General features: G+C 45.3%; 1 protein-coding gene and 1 long non-coding RNA gene across 23 annotated transcripts in view; both read left to right on the top strand.

The window, feature by feature from the left end:
• kcnt1b (potassium sodium-activated channel subfamily T member 1b) overlaps window positions 1–15807 on the top strand; it is a 53717-nt gene extending 37910 nt beyond the window's left edge. For 6 of the 22 annotated variants that reach the window (XM_040196321.2, XM_040196317.2, XM_078087519.1 and 3 more), the window contains 26 exons: window positions 248–428; window positions 852–1016; window positions 1135–1271; window positions 1839–1902; window positions 2162–2270; window positions 2364–2472; window positions 3490–3639; window positions 3760–3995; window positions 4269–4289; window positions 4735–4948; window positions 5771–5876; window positions 5976–6148; window positions 6564–6635; window positions 7714–7848; window positions 8107–8218; window positions 8554–8655; window positions 8742–8825; window positions 8898–9026; window positions 9222–9242; window positions 9436–9733; window positions 10963–11025; window positions 11291–11341; window positions 12544–12555; window positions 13160–13216; window positions 13314–13398; window positions 13505–15807. In XM_040196321.2, the coding sequence (XP_040052255.1) occupies window positions 248–428; window positions 852–1016; window positions 1135–1271; window positions 1839–1902; window positions 2162–2270; window positions 2364–2472; window positions 3490–3639; window positions 3760–3995; window positions 4269–4289; window positions 4735–4948; window positions 5771–5876; window positions 5976–6148; window positions 6564–6635; window positions 7714–7848; window positions 8107–8218; window positions 8554–8655; window positions 8742–8825; window positions 8898–9026; window positions 9222–9242; window positions 9436–9733; window positions 10963–11025; window positions 11291–11341; window positions 12544–12555; window positions 13160–13216; window positions 13314–13398; window positions 13505–13631 (3013 nt within the window). In that variant the 3' untranslated portion in view covers window positions 13632–15807. Of the gene's footprint in view, window positions 1–247; window positions 429–851; window positions 1017–1134; window positions 1272–1838; window positions 1903–2161; window positions 2271–2363; window positions 2473–3489; window positions 3640–3759; window positions 3996–4268; window positions 4290–4734; window positions 4949–5770; window positions 5877–5975; window positions 6149–6563; window positions 6636–7713; window positions 7849–8106; window positions 8219–8553; window positions 8656–8741; window positions 8826–8897; window positions 9027–9221; window positions 9243–9435; window positions 9734–9922; window positions 10403–10962; window positions 11026–11290; window positions 11342–12543; window positions 12556–13159; window positions 13217–13313; window positions 13399–13504 lie in introns of those variants that run through there. The other 16 variants (XM_040196319.2, XM_078087520.1, XM_078087521.1 and 13 more) reach the window with 14 other exon arrangements.
• A 568-nt stretch (window positions 15808–16375) lies between these two features.
• LOC144386394 (uncharacterized) lies at window positions 16376–17504 on the top strand. The gene is made up of 2 exons (XR_013452098.1): window positions 16376–16503; window positions 17154–17504. It is a non-coding gene; the product is annotated as an uncharacterized LOC144386394 (long non-coding RNA).
• Window positions 17505–18777: the final 1273 nt, after the last annotated feature.

Below are 18777 nucleotides of genomic sequence, written 5' to 3'. Positions count from 1 at the left end.
TCAACAATGGTATACTCAATATCTAGATGCTAAATTAAATGTGACTCATTAATGTAATAAGCTGGGTAGTGAGACTGAGGGAACCTTTGGTCTTTTTACTCGACTTTGATCTTTCAGCAAATTGAGTCTGACATCCAGTCCACCGAGCTAAAACGGATCTTCATTTCACGCTTAGACGTTTCAATCTTTCCCCGCTGGAGACGTGTCTGGTGTAGCATCCTGTCCCATGATATCCATCTTTCTGCAGAGCTTGTGGGATCCAGCACCTAGAGAGAGCGGGGAAGCACCTGGGCCTGTTTGACGCCTTCTATTTCTGCATCGTCACCTTCTCCACCGTGGGCTACGGGGACGTCACCCCACAGATCTGGCCCTCCCAGCTGCTGGTGGTCATTCTCATCTGCGTGGCGCTGGTGGTGCTCCCACTGCAGGTGATGAAGGAGAGAAAAGGAGCGGGTTGGTTCCCCCCCTGCAAAGTAGGGCGAAGGGTGCAAACCTTTTACTGGGTGCTTTTCCGAGATTAGCAATTCCCGTCATGTGCCGCATCTACTGACCTTTGTGCAACTATGATCAAATATTAAATGACATTTTCTTGCAGACCTAATGAAGTGCTTTCTCCCCTCTGACATTTTTGGCCGCTGGAGACGTCCGCAAATCAAACTCAAACTCCTGGCCGAGTCGTATCGGCTCACGCTCGCTGCATGATAAATCCATCTATTCGCTGCATTATTTAATTGGAAACAACCCGGGGGAAGGGAAGAAAGGGGAATGTACACCTGGTGCCTGACGAACCGCTGCGTCGGCAGTTCTTGTCGCATTTGACGTCACGCCAGTGTCGCTGTCGTTTTTGTCAGTTCGAAGAGCTGGCGTACTTGTGGATGGAGAGCCAGAAGTTGGGTGGAAACTACAGCCGCCACCGCGCGCAGACGGAGAAACATGTGGTGTTGTGCGTCAGCTCGCTGAAGATCGACCTGCTGATGGATTTCCTCAACGAGTTCTACGCTCACCCGAGGCTGCAGGTACCGAAGCGAATCAGCTGTATGTGGTCAGTGTAGATGGTAATGGTTCAGTGATCAGCAGGATGACAACAACCAAAGATCTGTTTCAATACACAAACTTCAAAACCTCGTTTTGCAGGACTACTACGTGGTGATCCTGTGTCCAACCGAGATAGACATTCAGGTTCGCCGTATCCTCCAGATCCCCCTGTGGTCCCAGAGGGTCATCTACCTGCAGGGATCCGCCCTCAAAGACCAGGACTTGATGAGGGCCAAGTGAGTCCTTTCAGGCAAATGAGTAAAACATGGTGTACTGCTTGGCACCATGGAGGCCCCATGAAACCAGGCCCTGTGTTAATGTCTGGTAAAGTGGGTCATTGAAACGGTTTAGCTTTAGGTTCTGGTTCAGGACATCTAAATTCCTTTTAAAAGTATGTAAATGTAAAGTCTGCGCTGGGAGTCCGGAGGGGTTCATATAGAGGAGGAGGTGCTTGCTCGTTTACTTGCCGGCTCTCTGCTTGCACATCCGTGTAATTGAAAAGCAAAAAGCCGGAAAGGATATGCAGCAATCGAGACTGATGGATCACACCGGTGGTGGTCAATCCGGTCTCGCTCCCTACAAAATATTCACGGTGCTGCTGGCTACGATGAGATACTCCCTCTCACTAGAGCACGGCGATGTGAGACTAATGAATGTGCAAAGTTACGCAGGTGCATTTTTACGCAGCAACAGGAAGTAGATAAAATCCCTCAGAGAGGCGAGGAAAGGTCACCCTCACCCCTGCCCGGCTTTTCCACGAACGATCTCTGCAATCACCGTCTCGTCTCTCTGTCTGTGCTCAGGATGGACGACGCCGAGGCCTGCTTCATCCTCAGCAGCAGGAACGAGGTCGACCGAACTGCCGCTGTGAGTCTCATCAATTGGATTCTTATCGTCGGTGAAACACAATCTCACGATAACAATGATTTAGATGAAGCCATTTCCCCTCCTTTTATAATCCAGCCAAGAGCGTTTGAGATATTCGTGATTCGCGAGTCGTGATTCTGCCGTTGAGTATCGGGAGCACATTGAGTCACCGACTGAACCTGCACGATCCATAAAATTCCGATTGCATTTACAAATAACTAACCGGATGAGTGAAATGTACATTTTTGTTGTGAAACAGGATCATCAGACTATTTTAAGGGCTTGGGCTGCAAAAGATTTTGCTCCAAACTGCCCTCTCTACGTCCAAATTCTCAAACCAGAAAATAAATTCCATGTTAAGTTTGCAGGTGAGTTCTTATTGGTGACTTTTATCTTCTACCTTGTTGGTGCAACACAGCCTCGGTCTTACACGTTGTGTTATTTCCATCCCTTTCAATCAGATCACGTGGTGTGTGAAGAAGAGTTCAAGTACGCCATGTTGGCGCTGAACTGTGTGTGTCCCGCCACGTCCACCTTAGTCACACTCCTGGTTCACACCTCCAGAGGACAGTGAGTAGACGTTAACCTTTGTGGATTTACCGTGCTGTCGACTTTCTATCGCTGAGTGAGTGTAAATTTGTGATTTTGGGCTGCACAAAATCCAATAAATAAATTGAGTTATCGTTATGGACCTGCGACTTTCTCAAGGTAATATACTCTGCATGCTTTGCACTAACGTGATCAAATATAAGAAAGTGCTTTTACAGTCCAAGTAATATAATTGTTTGGATTGTTCAGCGTGGACTCGTACTGCATTCTTGCCTCCAGTTAGACGCGGGGATTGATATCAAATATCTGTCCATTAGATGAGATGCTTAGCTTAGTTTAGCATAACGGCCGGAGCCGGGCTGTTTCCTCCCTGTTAAGAGATGCTAAGCTAAGTCTTCTGTGGTGTCAATATTTTCAACCCAGCAAGCTTGACCGCCTCCTTCCGTCGTAGGTTTAACCCCAATTAAAATAAACCCAAATATAGATTTGGGTTTATTTTTTTCAGACTGTAGCTTCTGTGCGGTCACCGCTGCTGCTTCTTGCTCGGTGGTTTTCTTGTTCTTTGCAAGGTCCCACTACATCTTCATTGCTGTCCACAGCAGCTCATCTGTTTTAATTTCCATTATGGAAAAACTTGCAGCGACTTGGGGCTGTGAAGGTGACACGTCTGGGACTAGACTTCCTTTTTTAGCAGTTTTTAATTCAAATGTCATCGCATCGATTGAAAGTCATGCAGAATGGGAATTGCCTGAAATAAAATGACCCCCCCCGGCCTCTATTTCTCTTCAGAATTGTGACTAGAATGTTGGATTGCGTTGTCAACGGTCAGATAGATTTGTCGATACATGGCGAAATAAGAGCTGCTGAGTTGCGAATAAAGTTGGAATTTTTTTATGGCACCCTCTTTGAATTGAAATAACTTTTGTGTCATACTATATTCAGACATTTTTATATTTAGAATCAAGGCTGCTGTATGTTAGCGCTCCATTGCTGACCTTTTTTTTTTAAAGTAGCATCTATTCCATGGTGCCGTTTCAGGGAGGGGCAGTTGTCACCGGAGCAGTGGCAGCGGATTTATGGGCGCTGCTCTGGAAACGAGGTCTACCACATCCGCCTGTGTGACAGCAAGTTTTTTGGGGAGTACGATGGAAAGAGCTTCACCTACGCCTCCTTCCACGCCCACAAGAAGTTAGTGTTTCCCCAGCTTCATCTCGCCTTAGATTAATTACAGTAGCATGCAATGAAAAGAAGAACCATTTTGAACATCGCACCCCCTCTCCCCCCACCCCTCCCTCACACACCTCCAAGGTACGGTGTGTGTTTGATCGGAGTGAAGCGGGAGGACAACAAGAGCATCCTCCTCAACCCGGGCCCCCGCCACATCATGGCGGCGGCGGACACCTGCTACTACATCAACATCACCAAGGAGGAGAACTCGGCCTTCATCTTCAAAGAGGAGGAGAAGCACAACAAGGGCCTGTCCGTCAGCGGCCTCTACGACGCCCCCTGCAGGCTGCCCGTGCACAGCATCATCGCCAGCATGGGTGAGGCTCGCAGCTGACCGGCAGAAGTGTGTTTGGAAGTTGGGGAATCGGGGGGGGGGGAGGTGGACGATGCCGTTTATTCAGTCTGCAGACAGTTTCGTGGGGGAAGCGGAGGCTTCGCTGCTGACAGGCTCCTCACACGTCGGCGCGCTGGCTGCCTTGGTGATGCCGTTTGCTTTCGCTGACTGTTATGCACGACTTCTTTTCTCACATGCGTTTTTTTCTTTCTTGGCTGACATTATTGTGTTGTGCTTTTTCTTTGACCTGTGAAAGTTGATCAGGCCACTGCATATGGTAAGTTTGCGCATGATGCATCACTTTTTCATACATGACTGATTTTGTATAAATGTGTATTCTACATACAGTATATATACATCTGATTATTGTTCATATATCAAATCTGATATGCCTGATATATGTAATATGCTTATATCACCAAGTATCTGATACATCTGATATATCTATTGTGCATATATCAAGTATCTGATATGTGGAATATGCATACATCATGAATCAGTATGATGTATTTCAGGGATATATTTATTGACACACATTTTTCAATACTGTTTGTTATTTTGTTGAAACTTTAGAGTATTTATTACATGATTACATCTCAGGCTGAGCTAAAGAGAGCACTGTGAGTGACAAACATTCTGAACAAGCTAAACACAGTTATAAAGTCTAATATATTTACAATATGGAAAATATGCCTGCCGCGATGCGTCGCGTGCTTCTCCAGGCACGGTGGCCATCGACCTCCAGAACCCGGATCCGCCCGAGGAGAGCGGCAAGCTGACGCTGCCGACGGAGAACGGCTCCGGCAGCCGCAGGCCGAGCATCGCGCCCGTCCTGGAGATCGCCGACTCCTCCGCCATTCTGCCCTGCGACCTCCTCAGCGACCAGTCGGAGGACGAGACCAACCAGTCGGACGACGAGGGCTCCGTGGCGCCCGAGTGAGTGCTGCCGTTGACCCGAAGGGGTGTCGTGGTTTTAAAACAAGCGAAATGGCCCGATGGATGTCACCCGTCCTCCGCTTGGTCACGTCTCGGTGGTTGCAGGAGGAGGGACTGATGGGTTGGAAGGAGGCATGTGATCTGTGTGGCGCGAAGACGTGGCGGTGATGAACATGTATCTCGTGACAAGTAGGCTCATCCATCTACCTCTTAAGTGCAGCTCGTGCTGCAGGTGCTCTTGCATAGATCTCAAACTTCTGCGCCTCTCGAAGCTGGAGTCGTTTTTCTTCTTTTGAGAAATGTCAACCAGCAGTCGGGTAGATGGAGGCTGCTGAAGGTGCCCCAGTGCCCCCGTGTGGTGACCAGGTATACGCATCCATGAACAAAGTCCGGATCGCTTTTTGTTGATAGACCGGAGGGCACCGTCAATCTGATCAGCCGCTTTACAGTTCAGGGCTCACAAAACAATATTGGCACAATTGTGGCGAAAACAAAATGAGACATAATTAAAACTAAGCAGGATACAAAAACATTGTAATTGCTGGTTTGGTTTCTATTAAGCTGCAATGAATCCTTCAGTCATTTAAAGGGGACTGATTTAAGCGATTAATGGAAGGATGGAAACGCGATGTTTTGTCTGATTAGAATTAGTAACGAAGAAGGATTCAAGGACAATAATTCTTTGAAACAGACGCAATCTTTTGTGCGGGTTTGTGTTCATCACTTCCTTCAGATTGTAAATAACATGGATAAAAATTATAATAATTAAAGATTATTTCAATGTTGTTCAAGTTTGGTAACTTCTTGTTTCTTTTTCACCAGCTTTGTGAAGGGTTACCCTCCCAACTCGCCCTACATCGGCAGCTCTCCAACCCTGTGCCACCTGCTGCCCCAGAAAGCTCCATTCTGCTGCCTCCGCCTCGACAAGGTGAGTAACACAATCTTTTTAGAACTGTTTTCGTAAAAAAACAAACACCTGCACTAAAACTGAAAACCGGGTGGATTCCCTCTTGAAATGCCGTTCCAGGGCTGCACACACAGCAGCTTCGTGGACGCCAAAGCGTACGGCTTCAAGAACAAGCTGATCATAGTGTCCGCGGAGACGGCGGGAAACGGCCTCTACAATTTCATCGTCCCGCTGCGTGCGTACTATCGGCCCAGGAAGGAGCTCAACCCCATAGTGCTGCTGCTGGACTACCAGTAAGACTTTCATTTTATATAGAGGCCTCAAACACACAACCTATACCTAATAATGTGCATACACGTAAAGATAAGAGTGCGTGTAGATAGACTACTCTACATTCATGTTGATAAAGGTTTAGTTGAACTGTAACATTTGATTACAATTTGGAGAGCATGGAAGCTGCGTGACGACCTCGGGGGTTTCCATGGCAACCGCTTCAACCCTCTCGTCGAATCTTAAGAATTAATCCACTTTTTCCTGCCTTCAAAATGAATCCAGTTGGAATGGTCCCCGCACTGCCGTCATCAACAGGCTCATTTCAGGAAATTGCCACAATATCGTCATAATGTGTGACGGGGGGTTTCCCACAGATAATTAGTCTGGGAGGCTCGTTAACCATGTTTCCTGTTTCCTGTTTCCTGTTTCCTGCAGACCGGACAATCACTTCTTGGAGGCCATTTGCTGCTTCCCAATGGTTTACTTCATGGCGGGCACAATCGATAAGTATGTGTTTGGGTTACCTGTAAACTCGTAAACCTGTTCACTCGGTTACTTGATTTAATGACCGTGTTCATCTCCGTAATAGTTTTCATTCCAACACAGTAGCGAGCACAACTCACATCGTGCCCCTTATTCCCACGTACATTTGCTAATCATTACTTGGTGATTAAATAGGCCGGTTGGCCCTTTTTTCGCTCTTAAGCGATCTCACCTAATTAACACTTTAGTAATGTGTTGTTTTGGTTGCTAGGAGACGTTGTCCAATCATCAGCTATGTCTGCACACATGGGAAATGTTATCGAAGCATTTAACAGTTACGTTTAATATGTTATTCCACACACTTACGGAAGCAGTGCGGAATTTAATGATTCATGATACATATGAGCTTTTATGGAGCTACATATTGAGTAGAATAAGACTCGTAACAATTTACATAAAATTAATTTCAGAATGCCCAAATGGAAATCATCAAGTAATCGTATAGTGTGCCATAAAAAGTGGAATTTAAAAAACATGATATATGTCATTAAAAGTAGTATAGATTAATGAAGCAAGCAGTGATGCTTGTTGTATGAAATGTTTCATTTAGAATTTACATTTCATAGCCACAAACATATAATTTAAAAACAATAATTATGTCAGAAGACATTTTGATTAAAAATGGCAATCTATGTTTAGTATGACTTAAAAATGCCATGAATAAGTGTAAGAGGTATGTTATGCTTTTAATGAATCGCAGCCACTTCATTTATATGTTTAAATTAATGCCAAAAGGCCACTGTAACAAATGTATGTCAGGCAACATGTGAGGAACAAGTCTGAGTGTACTATGCCACATGAAATACGGTATTAAGTCTTGAATGTACTATTGTACATCATTAAATGTCTTCGTATTGCATACCATGCAAAAGTTTAGTATTTCCAATAAGATTTCATAAGTCAATAGTACACTATGCTGTCAAAAGTCATAGCCTAGCGTGTAGAGCGTATAAATGGAAGTTGTACTGTTATACTGTATAACGTGCAGAGAACCATTTCCACACAAGCCGTTTTGAGCGCTGTCTTTTTGTCAATGGACCAGCTTGGACAACCTGCTTCAGTGCGGCATCATTTACGCCGACAACCTGGTGGTCGTGGACAAGGAGAGCACCATGAGCGCCGAGGAGGACTACATGGCGGACGCCAAGACCATCGTCAACGTGCAGACCATGTTCAGGTAACCCGGAGAGCGCCTTCGGGTGCGTACAAGCACAGAGGAGATGATGGGATGTGCGTCGTGCTCCGCTTGGTTCACCTCCTCTTCTGTTGTCGTGGAAAGTAAACTCACGTTTTTTTCCAGCGTTTCCCCCCAAATGGTGGATGAGGTTCATTTAAGAAAGCAAATTAAAAGAATCCATCACTGCCACGCGAGGTCCTCCACCTCTGCAGAAATCCTTCACCAACAATCTCCTCCTCTTTATCTCCCCCGTCTCAGGTTGTTCCCCAGTCTCAGCATCATCACGGAGCTCACGCATCCCTCCAACATGAGGTTCATGCAGTTCCGAGCCAAGGACTGCTACTCGCTCGCTCTCTCCAAACTGGAGAAGGTGAGATGCCTTTTCAGACCCCAGAACCCCGTCATGACACCCCCCAAAAAAAAACCTCACCCGCCTCAAGTGGGGAACTCTGTGGTTCATCCAGATTTTTTAAAAAGGCTGAAAGCTGCATCATAGAATTTGATGGGATTTATATCGCCCTAATGTTTCAACATTTTACCGTTTAACTCGACTTACCTGGACTTACTCAACCCTCACAATATCCCCCTTGAAGATGTTGATAAACTGCAGAAATATTCTGCATAGTTGTGTTGCGCATGGAGCAAATAGTCAGAGCAGTAAACAGACGGGAAAAGGTGAGACTTTAACACGGTTCCTCTCTCCAGGTGGAGCGGGACAAGGGCTCCAACCTGGCCTTCATGTTCCGCCTCCCGTTCGCCGCCGGCAGAGTGTTCAGCATCAGCATGTTGGACACGCTGCTTTACCAGGTGGGATAACGGCGCGCGCGCGTGCACACGGGGCGTCTGAGCCGGCGCGAGGCCGCCTTCCCTCACACTTCTCTCTGCTCCCACAGTCGTTCGTTAAGGACTACATGATCGGCATCGCGAGGCTGCTCCTCGGCCTGGACACCACGCCCGGCTCTGGGTACCTGTGCGCTGTGAGTAGGAGCGCCTGTGCCGCCCGAGCCTTTGGTGCTATCCGCTCCATCGGTGTTCTCTGTCCTTCTCAGATGAAGATCACCGAAGAGGATCTGTGGATCAGGACTTACGGCAGACTCTTCCAGAAGCTCTGTTCCTCCAGCGCCGAGATCCCCATCGGCATCTACCGCACAGAGTCGCACATGTTCGCCACCTCGGAGGCAAGTTCGCTCGGATCGGATGCTAAATGTCCGAGACCCGGCTTTGTGTTGGGCTTCCGGCGCTGCGTGGATTTTATAATTCTTGTGCAAAGTTCTGAACATTTTTGATGATTTCGTTTGCTTTGGATGCCTCCATCTTTCATTGCATTTATTTTTTTTTTGTTTTGTTTGGATGCCTGTTGGTCCTTGTTTCAGGGCAAAGACAGTAACGCACAGGTAAGATCCAAATGTGCTTGTTTATTATTTGGATATTTTGAAAAGTTTTTTTAAATAATTAAAGCATTAAGTTTGCTTTTATTGTGATGTGCGCAGGTATTATAAAAACCATCCAAGCCAACACGCTGCAATTCGCACACAGTATTCAGTATTAACTCCCCCACCCTCCCCCCCCTCCCACCGGCTCTCCCAGTCTCAGGTGTCCATAAACACGCAACAAGGCGAGGAGCCCCGCGAGCGCGGCGAGCCCTGGAAGGAGAAGGCGGCCCACCGCAACTCCACCGCCAGCGACCAGTCGGAGCACCCGCTGCTGAGGAAGAAGAGCATGCAGTGGGCGCGGCGGCTGAGCAGGAAGACCAACAAGCCGTCCAGCAGAGCGGAGCGCATCTCGCAGCAGAGACTCAACCTGTACCGACGCTCGGAGCGCCAGGAGCTGTCCGAGCTGGTCAAGAACCGCATGAAGCACCTGGGCCTTCCCACCGTGGGATACGGTGAGGGGAGCAACCAGATCCCTCGCTGCAGGGACTCAGATGTATCACTTGTATAAACATAGCGAAGCTTAGAGAGTACAGGTGGTTACTAAGGTTGTTTTTGTTTTAATTCATGGTTATTTCAGCGTAATTGGTCGTGAAGTGCATGAATGTGTATAACAATGAAAGGAATTTTATTTTTTTTTGCAGATTGGAGTCTCAGCACTATAAACATTTCTTAAAAAGCAGCAGCAGAAGGAGGCCGAAATAATGAAATTGGTTGTGTTGAACCTCAGCGGGTAGGGCGTAAAAATGTAGTGACACGGTCGCCTGTTGCTGATCAACAGTGTCAGTGTCACGTGGCAAAGATGTAGTAGGCCATGTAAAACACCACTGACAGAGAACATGTGATGTCATAAAAATCTGATACAAAAGACATAATATAAAACATAGGATTTAAAGGGCATAAATACATAAATCTGCATAGAATGTCCCTCTGATCGGGCATTCGTCCTCCACCCGCTCTCAACCAGTTCAATTATTTCAGCCGGGCATCCAGCTGCGTTTGGACCTCACTCCAATCTGTGCTCCTGTCATTGTATCTCATCCTACTGCCTAATACGACGAGGCGCTGTGGGTCTTGCTCATTCAAATCATTAATGTCGCGCCTCATCATCATTATAACCTCATCAACTTCATAAACCTCATTCTCTCAGTCCTCCTCCGTGCGCCATCACCCCCCCCCCCCCCCCCCCCCCCACACACACACACACACACACCACCTTCCCAGTCGTGGTCACACATCCACCCCGTGGACGTGAGCGCGTCGTGCATGGAGACGAGGATCACTGACTGCAGTCTTCGCCCGCTCACTTCTTTGCTTTGCTTTTTTTTTTGCAGTTCTTCTCTGCTCGCAGCATTACGCTTAAAAAAAAAAAATCTGAATCACGCTCCCAATTTGCACTCAAACGTTTCTAAAAAGCTCCGTGTCATCATATGAATCATGCACGCTGTTGGGAGCGACTGCAGCATTACGCTCATATCATGTGATTCTGTGCACACGCACGACTGCCTGGCTGCTTTGCATCGCTCTCACTTTTTCTTTTAAAGTTACTTTTTGAAACTGCAAATGCATTTGCTGCCTGCCTGATCTCTTTCTTGTCCCCCCTCCCCCCCTCCTCCTTTTGTGCTTTTCTTCTCTCACTGTCTCTTTCTCTGATTCTTTCTGTCTCCCCCCCTTTGGCCTGTAGAGGATGTTTCTAATCTCACTGCGAGCGATGTCATGAATCGAGTAAATCTAGGATATTTGCAAGGTAACTTTGTGCTCTTTATAACAAATGTACAGCAATGTGAGTGGCTCCGTTCCGTCTTGTGGAGAAAGGAAGTTGTCTCCTCGCCAGCATCTATCCAAGATCAGTGCACTGAATTTATACACAGATCTATATTTATCCGTTTTTAGAAATGTATTTTTCCACTTGGTTTGTTTTTTCTTAGGCTGTTCATAGTACTTTTTCTATTTTTTATTATTATAAATCAACAAATTAGCATATTGAAGTTGACAGTGAGTACTGTTGTTAGAGTTGCAGGACATTTCAGAGCACCCGTATACAGAGGGGACCAGGCCACCAGGTTAGCCCGCTGATCACATTACGGCAGCTTCACTGCATGAGAGTGTGTGTGTGTGTGTGTGCGCGTGTGTGTGTGTGTTTGTGCCAGAATCAGTGGTAGATCAACAGCCAGTCTCTCACTTCCTCTCTCTACTGTTTCTCTCTCTGTCTTCGTGGTCTTTTCTGCATTGTGTTCGCGTGAGGTGACGAGTGCTGCAGGGATTTGGAGTGTGGCTTCGATAAAGAGCGGAGCGGAACGCATTGTGTCTGTGGATGGAAGGTTAGATGGAGAAACATCGGAGGGGTCTTTAAGTAGGAAATGAAGAACTCTGGCTTGTCTCTCTAACTTCCACATACCTGGACACTTACACCACGGCCACTTAGTCCTGAATAGTGCTGCTGCTGTAGTTGCCTTTGCTTTAGTCTCACAGCTTTTTGTTGAATTCCAGATGAATATAATGTCACTGAGTTAGCGAGAGGGCCGAGAAGTTTAAGTGGACAACAAATCAGGGATAAAAGGTCTCAGTTTGATGGAGACCAGGAGGTCAAAATTGACCAAATGTGGGAATAAAATCCTAAAAAAAGGGGCAATCAAAGTCAATTTTATCCGTCTGGACTACAGAGCCACAACAACAGAACACACATCAGTGACTCATCGCGTGTGTGAGGTTTCCTTTCCCAGATGAAGAAGCACGTTTTCTGTCTGTGGCCATGGTGTAATCCACATTTAATACACCGAGGGGCCTACGATAAAGTCGCTTGGCGCAGCTTCTCCCGGTCGTCTTCAGTGGAGCAGCAGGTCGGCCTCCTCCACTCTCGCACTCCCGACGTGTTCCGCTCCGCTCGGCCCGGTTGGAGTCGCTCTGCCTTTGGTCCGGTTCTGACGGGTGCTGGAGCATGTCCCTCTGAGGGTGTGCGTGTGTGATTGTGATCGTGTGTGGGGGCGGCTGAGTGTCGTCCGTTGGCATGGCAACCTGCCGCCTTTTGGTCCGGTGTGGAATGCGCAGAGAGTTATTTTCGTGAATGCGGTGCGGGTGGAGTTGTTGCGTAGCCGCGGACGCTGTCTGCATGTTGGCCCTGCACGGGAGGGGGGGAAGGGGGAAGGGGGGGGGGGGGGGGTCGTGTTAGTCAGCGGGCAGCATGGGCCTCCGTTTGTTCCACAAAGTGCCCTGTCAGTAACGGTTAGCCCTTCTCTCTCCTCCCACCCCGCCTGGCTTTATAAAGGGCCACAAGCAGGTGGGTTGTCATGGAGACACATGTGCCCTCCTTTCACTTCCTCCGTCCATCACGTAAAACAAGTAGGAGCCGCCGCCAGAGAGCACTCGACACACACACGCACACACACAAACTGACATAAAGACACACAGTATTGTGACTCCTGGTGGGAATGAGCGATTCCTCTTATTGATTCTGGAGAGAATGTCAGACCTTCATAGTGCAAAACGGTTTGCTCGGTTAGCTTAAGTACATTGGCAAAGCAATAAAAGAATATTGTTGCAACTGTTAGTGTGTGTAGTTTATAGAAGGCTGAAGGAGTCGTATAAAGAGTGCATAAAGTACTTCATTCTGTATTAGATAACAGAGGGTAAAACATTTCTTTACATTGCATTCAATTTTTTAAATTTGATATTTAGTTTATTGAAAACTTGTTTATCAATCAACTTGATAAAAATAAATAACTAAATGACTTGAGGACTGTTCTGCTAACCGTTTGAACCTCTAAATATCAATAACCGTATCGGCTTCACAAACCCATTATGAATTCCTCAAATGTATTTGGTAACTGCAATTATTAGTTTACTAAATGGTTAAATTGTCACTTTCATATATTTGCAAGCAGAATCTGTTGGACTGACAGCCAGACGAGGAAACGAGCGTCCTTTGTCCACACCCGGAGGTAGAGACCAGGGGCTCGTTTCCCGCCTGCTGTACTGCATCATGGACGAGGGCCGAGTCCAGAGCAGCACTGAAGGTCTCCTGTGTCTTTTCCCCAGACGAGATGAACGACCACCAGAACACGCTGTCCTACGTCCTCATCAACCCCCCCCCGGACACCATGCTGGAGCTCAACGACATTGTGTAAGAGCACTTCTTGTCTTTCCCAGACGGCCGAGGAGCTTTTACTTTGGTGACAACGGCGTTGTGCATGTTCAACGTGCGTCCAATGAGCATCTCGTCTGCACAGGTACATCATCCGGTCCGACCCGCTGGCTCACATGCCGGACGACTCGCAAGGAGGGGGGCCGGCGCCGCCCGGCTCCAGGAACCGGCAGGACTTTGGCACAGAGACCAGAGACGAGACTCACCTCTGAAGGTCTGGACCGAGAACGCGCACCGTGGGTCTCCCAACCTCACATGAGAAAATAAAAAGGAAATAAAAAAAAAAGGTCCTGCCGTTTCCCCACCGAGCCGCTGATGGAGGATGCATGAAGAGTGCCTCGCCATCGCCCCCCCCCCTCCCTCCCTCGCACGCCGCCATCACGCGTCACCGGGCACAGGACGCGGCTCCCTCCCTCTAACCGAAGGTCAAAAGGTCAAACAAACTTAACACACCCAAACAGGATATCCAATCATTTCACTCAGGGGTGACGTCGTCCTCGCGGACCAACTTCCTCTTTGCCCGAACGGGCAAAGGACTGAATCTCTTGTTTCAGTGCATTACTTTTCTCTGTTTCTAATCTGAAAGGATTTAGATATTATTTATGAGCACAAATCTTTTTACGACGCTGTCGTTGTGAATATACGCACAGTAGGGCCCGTTTAGCCATATTAGTATTGTCACAGTTCTCTTTCTTGTGCTGTTTTGGACACTGATTTTTTTTATTTTTGTGATTGTAAAACAATATTGTTAATTTGTGTCCCAATTTATGTAATTCTTTGCGTTTCTCAAATCTTCTATACAGTATGTGCCATCATTTTCATTACTGTTATGGAAATATCTTTTAAATTATTTTTTGAGTTTTTGCCATTTTGCATGTTTTGTGATATCGGTGTTTTATTTTTTGATCCTTACAGATTTATTGGCTGATCAGATATTAGCAGCTGATTTTGGTTTATCAAATATAGGATTGGCTGAACAGGTCTCGCTGGGTATTTTAACAAAAAAAAAAAAGAATTATTCTGAAAATGTCACGTTTGCCAAAAACCCATTCTGCATTATTTAATGTATACTTAGTCTTAGTCTTTTTCATTAGATTATCTTCAGAATAATCTTGATTTATCTGTTTGTTTTGCCATTTATGTATGCAAGTATAAAATGCCAGTCAGATTTAAAGGAATTGCTTGAAATTGTGGGAAATAAGTGTACTTGCCACCTTGCAGGGAGTTTGATGAGAAGCTTGACGCTGCCGTCGCTGCACCTCTAGTTGACTAAATCTGTACAACATGCTAATAGCAGGCAGATTGCTGTTCCTTCCGGCGTTTATAAAGCTAGCAGCCCTTCTTCTTCTCACTTAACTCTCTGAACTATTCTGACGGCCCACAGGTCAAATGTAGAAAATCCAGGATTTTTATTGATTTTGTCTTTAAATTTAACCTATTTCAAGTTGCTGTTAGACAGTCATTCATTCATGTTGTCCAGCTGAAACCAAGTGCTGTGCTCTCCCCCGTGAGCTCGCGCACAAGGCCGTGGCAGCGTGCAGTATTTCTCCTTGAGTAAGAAACTTGACTTTTGGTCTCTTCCGTGTGACGAAAGTGAAAAAAAGGGACTTGAACACTTTTTTTTTTTTTTTTTGCACTAAGCTCTCGGGTGGAGGTGTAGAGCGTGAAAGCATGACCCTTTAATCCCTTCAACACGGGGGACGGCGCTCAACTATTCCTGTGAAGACGAGTCCAACGCGCAGAAACACGTCATGCTTTTGTTTTGTTATTTAAAGAAATATGAAGAGACACTTGTGATAATGAAGTAACCTCAGATTTTGTTTTGTTGGACTGTATTGTTATTTTTTTCTTTTTGCAAAGAGCGATAGAGCTGTTGATCTTTGCTCAGCGGCCCTCTAGAAGTGTCTGTTTACAGGGCAGGAGAGCTGAGGAGTGAAAGCGGGAGCGACCTGGATGGAAGATGAACTCCCCGAATGTCTTCGTTGGTTCTTTACTCCTGTCGGATCTCATCACTCCACAAAGCGTCAATACTTACAATATCACAAATGGCATGTTAACTCTAAACAGCATGTTTTGATGTACAAGCTTGCCATGAACGATCCATTTTGTACATTTCGAGGGATGTCTTATGGCTGGAGAAACCCATAATCAACTGCTTGCAAGTTGGGCCCATTATTTGATACTGTGTATTTATATGAATGGAACATGCATGTTGTGCCCAGGTGTTATCAAAAGCCTATATGTATTCTGTTTACCTCCACTTTGTGTTTTGAAGTCATTTCTCAAAAAGGGGTTGATCCATTTTGTACTATTTCTTATGAGGCGCGAGTGTACTTCTCGACGTATAACAGATGAACAAATAAATGCTGCATGCAGCCAGATACGAAATGAATGACGACTTAATTTTTTACCATTTTACAAAGAGAAATGTTGGCATCCAGACCAACTGGATGCCACTGTTGCTGAAATAAAAATTAAATGGACCACTGTAACACTATGATGTGATACATTTGACACATTCACACACTGTTCTGCACTATGAAGTCATTTTTACGAAAGTTTAGTTTTGATTAACAAGTATAATATACTGCATCTGAGTTTTCAGGTTGTTGTGGACTTTCATATTAGTACATAGTCGATTTCATGTATTTTTCCGTGTTTATTTTTGAAAATATTTTTTAAATTTTAAAACTCCTTTGGCTGCTGTCACCATGGAAACCATCGATGCATCTCTGGGTCTCAGTGAGGAAAAGACACCGGATCACCTAGCAGGTTAATCAAAAAAGAAACAGGTTACTTTGTTCTCTTTACTTTTATCAAACTATATCCTGTGATAAAACGAACATCAGTTGAATATGTTTCATTGTGAATAATTTTAGGGTTTGTAAAAGTAGTTTGCTTTGTAGACATTTCTAATTCATTGTTAGACTGCAGATATTTGAAAGATGCACAACATAAGAAAGGCAGGGAACAAAGCCGGAGCTATTTTTCAACTGATTTGTTTATTCGTGTTTCTTATTGTCTTTATTTCAGATGGAGAGACACCCAGAAGAAAAGATGACCATCATGATGAGCTCATCAGAGGTAAACTTTGACTGATGGACATCGGCAAAGAAGATTCTTGGGTCAAATTAAAACCCTTTTTCAAATATTGTTTGAATATGCAAATGAGGCCTTATCTTATCAAGTATGTGCTAATCCAGATACACATTCAGTACATGAATCTGGACTCTGGATAAATCAAAGTAAATTATATTCTATTTTGTGGATAAAAAGTGGCCAGAAATTTTTGTACATGGTTTTTAAAATGTCTCACAAAATACTGAGGCTGTCAGCTGATAAATAAAAAAATTAACCAATTCATTGCGATTAAAAGTTTGTTTGTCTTCTAAAGACTAAACCTTAGTAATCGCTTTAGAAAGTATGTATTTTAGACACTCATTAGAATTCCATCGGGTGGAACAGCGACTCTTCCTCTCAACTGTCATCATCATTTGACGGCTGTTGGAAATCCCCCCGCGTTTAACCAGCACGTTTTCCAAACGCTTACTTCCGCCACACCAGAAGTAAACAAAGTTGCGTTAAAATATTTTATTACATCAATCACGTGGATTAACGCGTTAATGTTGACAGCTCTAATAAGTACAAATCCTCCATGCTTGTAGAATTACAATGTTGCATCACTCAGGCTATGAATGATGACGCTCTGTCTGAAATATTTCTACTTTGCATAGACGTCCACAAATTCAGCAGGACCTCCTGGGGAGGGGGAGGCGAGTTTCACAGGGGAGCAAGTGGATCCACGTCAGTGCGCCGACACTGTGGAGGAACCACACTGCTGCACCTCGACCTCCTCAGTGCTGCTCACCTGTGAGCCCCATCCTGGAGAGAAGCCCTTCACCTGTGAGCAGCGTGGGAGGAGTTCCTGACAACGTTGTTCTTTCAGGAATCATCAACACGTTCCCGCTGGAGAGTAAAGTGAAGCCTGTGAGTCTCTGGTGCGAAGCGTCGACCTGGACTGTCTGCATCTCTTCAAAAAAAGTGACGTGATTTCTCTATTGACATTAAAACTTTATTGACGTTTATTCTGCATCCAACTTTTGTTGTCATGTGTCATAATAATGCTAATACACAACCCACAAAACCTTCTGAAACAAGTAAAAGTCCTGCATATCAAATCTGACTTGAAGTTGCAACAGAACAGTCGTGTTGCGTTGAAGCGGACGGTCGCTGTGGACTGAAGAGGAAATGTCTCAGAGCACCAGCTGGAGTCTGAGCTGAAGGAAGTTCTGGTGAACCTGCTTGAGTTTATCTGATAGCAGAAAGCCATTGCAGAACGAGGAGCCTGACGAACAAATGTATGTTTTTATTATATATTTATATATACAATATATATATATATATATATATATATATATATATATATATATATATAATGTTGTCTGCTAAAGGGAAACAGACAGCATGCTGAAGACATTTAAGCCGCACAATCTTCTAAATGTATTTAAAAAAAACACTTTAATACAGATGTGCATCAGAATGATGAGACAATTGTGATAATTGTATTTGAACTAGAAGTTAAAAAATCATTCAAGTTTTTTTTGTCACATGGTTGGACAAACTCCTAATGAAGGCCATGAGTCAAAGCAGAAAGCTCCAGCTGAATCAATAGTTTGCCACAAATGTTCCCGTCAAACTCAGATTTTCCAGGCTGAGCTAAAATAATATGAAATCCTTAATCAGTATTATTTAACAAAATAATTGAAAATCTTATGGAGTAATTATGGAGGAACGGTTTTATTTTCAGAAGAAAAAAACTTGACAAATGGCCTCATGGTGGTGCCACACAACCAACTACTACGTGCTGGAGGTGTTGCTATGAGCCAGTAAGCACAAACTGAATGGAAACTCGCGGTAAATCATTGCAGAAACAGCCACAAGAAACGTGACGGGTGCACCAGTGGGTTGAGGTTGGACAGATGTGGTCTCTGATGCTGGCCCATATGGGGCGCCGTTTGTAAAATGTCACACGTTCTAAAATCTTGCAGTTTTACCACATTTAGCAGGCTTTCGCTGCACATGCCAGCGGTCACCTGCATCGGTCTGCTGCGTCCCCATCGGAGGCTCGATGCAGGTGGAAGAGGAGTGCATTAATAGCAAAGATCAACGTCTCCCTGGGTTTGTGCTGCCATCTAGTGGGCAGGTTAACAAAGTGACTGCTTCACTTGACCAATTGATGGGTTCAAACCCATAAAAGGTCAATACGACGACATTTTTTTGTAATAAAAGACAAAGCCTTTTGATCTTCATAGCGAAATGTTGAGCAAGAACAATTTAGAGGGAAAAAATGTAAGTTTC

The sequence above is a fragment of the Gasterosteus aculeatus genome, chromosome 13 (genome assembly GCF_964276395.1).
Source record: "Gasterosteus aculeatus chromosome 13, fGasAcu3.hap1.1, whole genome shotgun sequence".
Taxonomy (NCBI): Eukaryota; Metazoa; Chordata; class Actinopteri; order Perciformes; family Gasterosteidae; genus Gasterosteus; species Gasterosteus aculeatus.
The sequence above is the reverse complement of the archived record's forward strand: the minus strand, read 5'-3'. Positions and strand labels throughout refer to the sequence as shown.